At 39.3% G+C, this 2,500-nt stretch overlaps 1 protein-coding gene across 1 annotated transcript in view; it reads right to left on the bottom strand.

Moving 5' to 3' along the window:
- LOC133547064 (metastasis-associated in colon cancer protein 1-like) overlaps positions 1 to 1,482 on the bottom strand; it is a 3,652-nt gene extending 2,170 nt beyond the window's left edge. The window contains exons 1-2 of the mRNA XM_061892844.1: positions 1,111 to 1,482; positions 1 to 1,026 (exon numbers count right to left, since the gene is read on the bottom strand). The exon at positions 1 to 1,026 is cut by the window's left edge and continues 986 nt beyond it. Coding sequence (XP_061748828.1) covers positions 1 to 1,026; positions 1,111 to 1,225 — 1,141 coding nt within the window. The 5' untranslated portion in view covers positions 1,226 to 1,482. The remainder of the gene's footprint in view (positions 1,027 to 1,110) is intronic.
- Between the last annotated feature and the right edge of the window lie 1,018 nt (positions 1,483 to 2,500).

Genomic DNA, 2,500 nt, shown 5'->3' with positions numbered 1-2,500 from the left:
GACAGCACACGACTATTACAACCTTAAAAGTTGGATGGATGTACCTAGGTCCATAAACGGCAACTGTGATTTGGCGGTGAAGGTAATCCCAGACTGATGTAGCAGGAGACTGAATGGCAGAAGCTTCAGCGACTGCTATCACATAAAAATGTGTCTTCAGGTGCTGGACTTTCATGTGCATTGTGTTTTTTAAAACATCACAATTATCTACACTGATATAAGGGCCCTCTCTTTTGCTAGACATAAGGCCAAACACTGTGGTGAAACCCTGACTAATTGGGTCACTTCGCACCTCTCCAGACAGCTTAATCCTTAAGGAGATCGTACCCTTTGTGTTGATATTACTTAGCACTACTTCCAAAAGTGGACTGATAGTTGTTGTGTAATTGTTATTGAGTCCAGGAGGAGGGTCCAGCATTGCCTTCAGTGTTACTTCCTGTACTTCACCAGGAGCAATATGGCCTTCTGGGAAATGTATACTAATGTCAGAGTCTGGCAGCTGAACTGAGCCTCCAGCATTGCCAATCTTGCAGATGACCTGAAAGTCTGTAGCCTGAGTCTGAGCCCATCCAGGACTTTGGCTCATCAGGTTTAGGTCCAGGCATGAGCGGGTTAACTGCCTGTGGCTCAGCCAGGCCATCTTATAGGCTTCTCTGTCATTTTTTAGCCACTCGAAATCAGGGTGTAGGACGGTCTGGGGTGGTCTGAAGCTGTTTACCCTCTTTGGCACTTTTCTTTCAAATTCATCAAGAATGTCTGTGGCACTCCTCCATCTCCCAGATCTGTTGTTAGCTTTGTTTTTCTTCTCCAGGTAGTTGCCCTCATCTGAGGATGTGCTAATGCTGTCTGTATTGTCTGTTTGCAGGTGGTTTGCAGTACTTGAATATGTCTTGGCTGCGTTGGAAATAAGCTTATCTTTGTTGGTGTGTACAATGTCATCTAAGAAAGGGTTTGATTCTGACAGCTTGCTCCAAAAGGGGTTTTCTGTTGACGTATGCTTCTCTATCACTTGAGATGCCTTTCCACCTATTAAAAATGTCACATGTCAGTAACTCATCTTTATAAACAATTTCTGATTGTATTTCTTACAATTTAGAGAATTAGTTTTACCTTTCAGAATTTCACCACTCAATGTATTTTCATCCAGATCAATCAGTGTACCCTCTGACCTACTTCGCAGGAGACTCCCCGCACGAGGAAAGCAGTTTGCTCTTCCAGCCGCCATATTTTCATCTGTAATGTCATGCTACAGCATATTATCTTGAAAGGTTTCCCTTAGTTCTGGAAGAGAGTCAAGCAGCAAAACCAGATTTGTTTTGTTGTTTACTGCCCTAAGACCTAAAAACTAAATACTGTAAATGTTCTAATTCAGACTCTTATTCAATTACACAGTCTCTAAAAGTCCCTGGTACATGGGCTACAAAAGAAAACTAACAGCTGGGTCTTGAATTAGATAATTAGTGCCAAGCCAGTAGAGAAAATCCTCAATCAACACCAATTGGTCCCAAACCTTCAGTAAATGAAAAAGTGCGCTGTATAACCATTACACCCAGAAAAAAATGTGTTCACCAATAGCCTAAGTAGCACAAAATTAATATAACATTTATGTCTGTGACGAGTGCATACAAATATCTAACCACAACCGTGTTAATACAGAATGGAGGTGTCCAAAATGTTTCAGTAAATACTCGGAGTGGTCAATCTCAATCGTGATTGTTTTTTTTATACGATTTTAAATCAATTCATAATATTTTTTTTAAATCTATAAAAAATATTACAAAACCATTTTTAAAGACGTTTTTAGCTATCTTCATGCTTAATTCCATCATTACATACATCATGCGCCAGGGGCTTTTTTAACCCGTTTTAAAACGTTTATTATTATTATTATTATTATTATACTAGATATTATATTGTGTGAGTCAGTTTGAATCAAGAATTGTGTTGAATTCAGTTCAGTTTCAGTTTATTTCAAACATGCATACAATACAATGTAATGTATCACATATTTCCGGTTGTTTCATTACAGCACGTCCGAAAAGGAGTAGAAAGAAGCTGAGCTTATTTAATCCTACCCCTTTTCATGTTTTAGCAATTTTATCCCATTTCCATGTTCTCTATAACACACGGTGACAAACTAATAAATAAATAAATAAATAATATATCATAGTAAGTAAACAAGTATTAAATACATAAATAATCTTTATCTCAAAAAAAAGTGTTCAAGATCCATCCATCCATTTACTACCGCTTATGTGTACTCTGTGAACACCTGTAGTTTGAACTGTCTTTTAAACTAAATCATACGGTGCTTTGTTTGATTAATCAATTCCATAATTTAATTCCATCCGTCCATCCATCCATCCATCTTCTTCCGCTTATGCGAGGTCGGGTCGCGGGGGCAGCAGGCTAAGCAGGGAAACCAGACTTCCCTCTCCCAGCGACTTCGTCGAGCTCTTCCCGGAGAATCCCGAGGCGTTCCCAGGCCAACCGGGAGATA

The sequence above is a fragment of the Nerophis ophidion genome, unplaced genomic scaffold (genome assembly GCF_033978795.1).
Source record: "Nerophis ophidion isolate RoL-2023_Sa unplaced genomic scaffold, RoL_Noph_v1.0 HiC_scaffold_58, whole genome shotgun sequence".
NCBI classification, from domain to species: Eukaryota; Metazoa; Chordata; class Actinopteri; order Syngnathiformes; family Syngnathidae; genus Nerophis; species Nerophis ophidion.
Note: the sequence above shows the minus strand (reverse complement) of the source record. Positions and strands in the feature narration are given on the sequence as shown.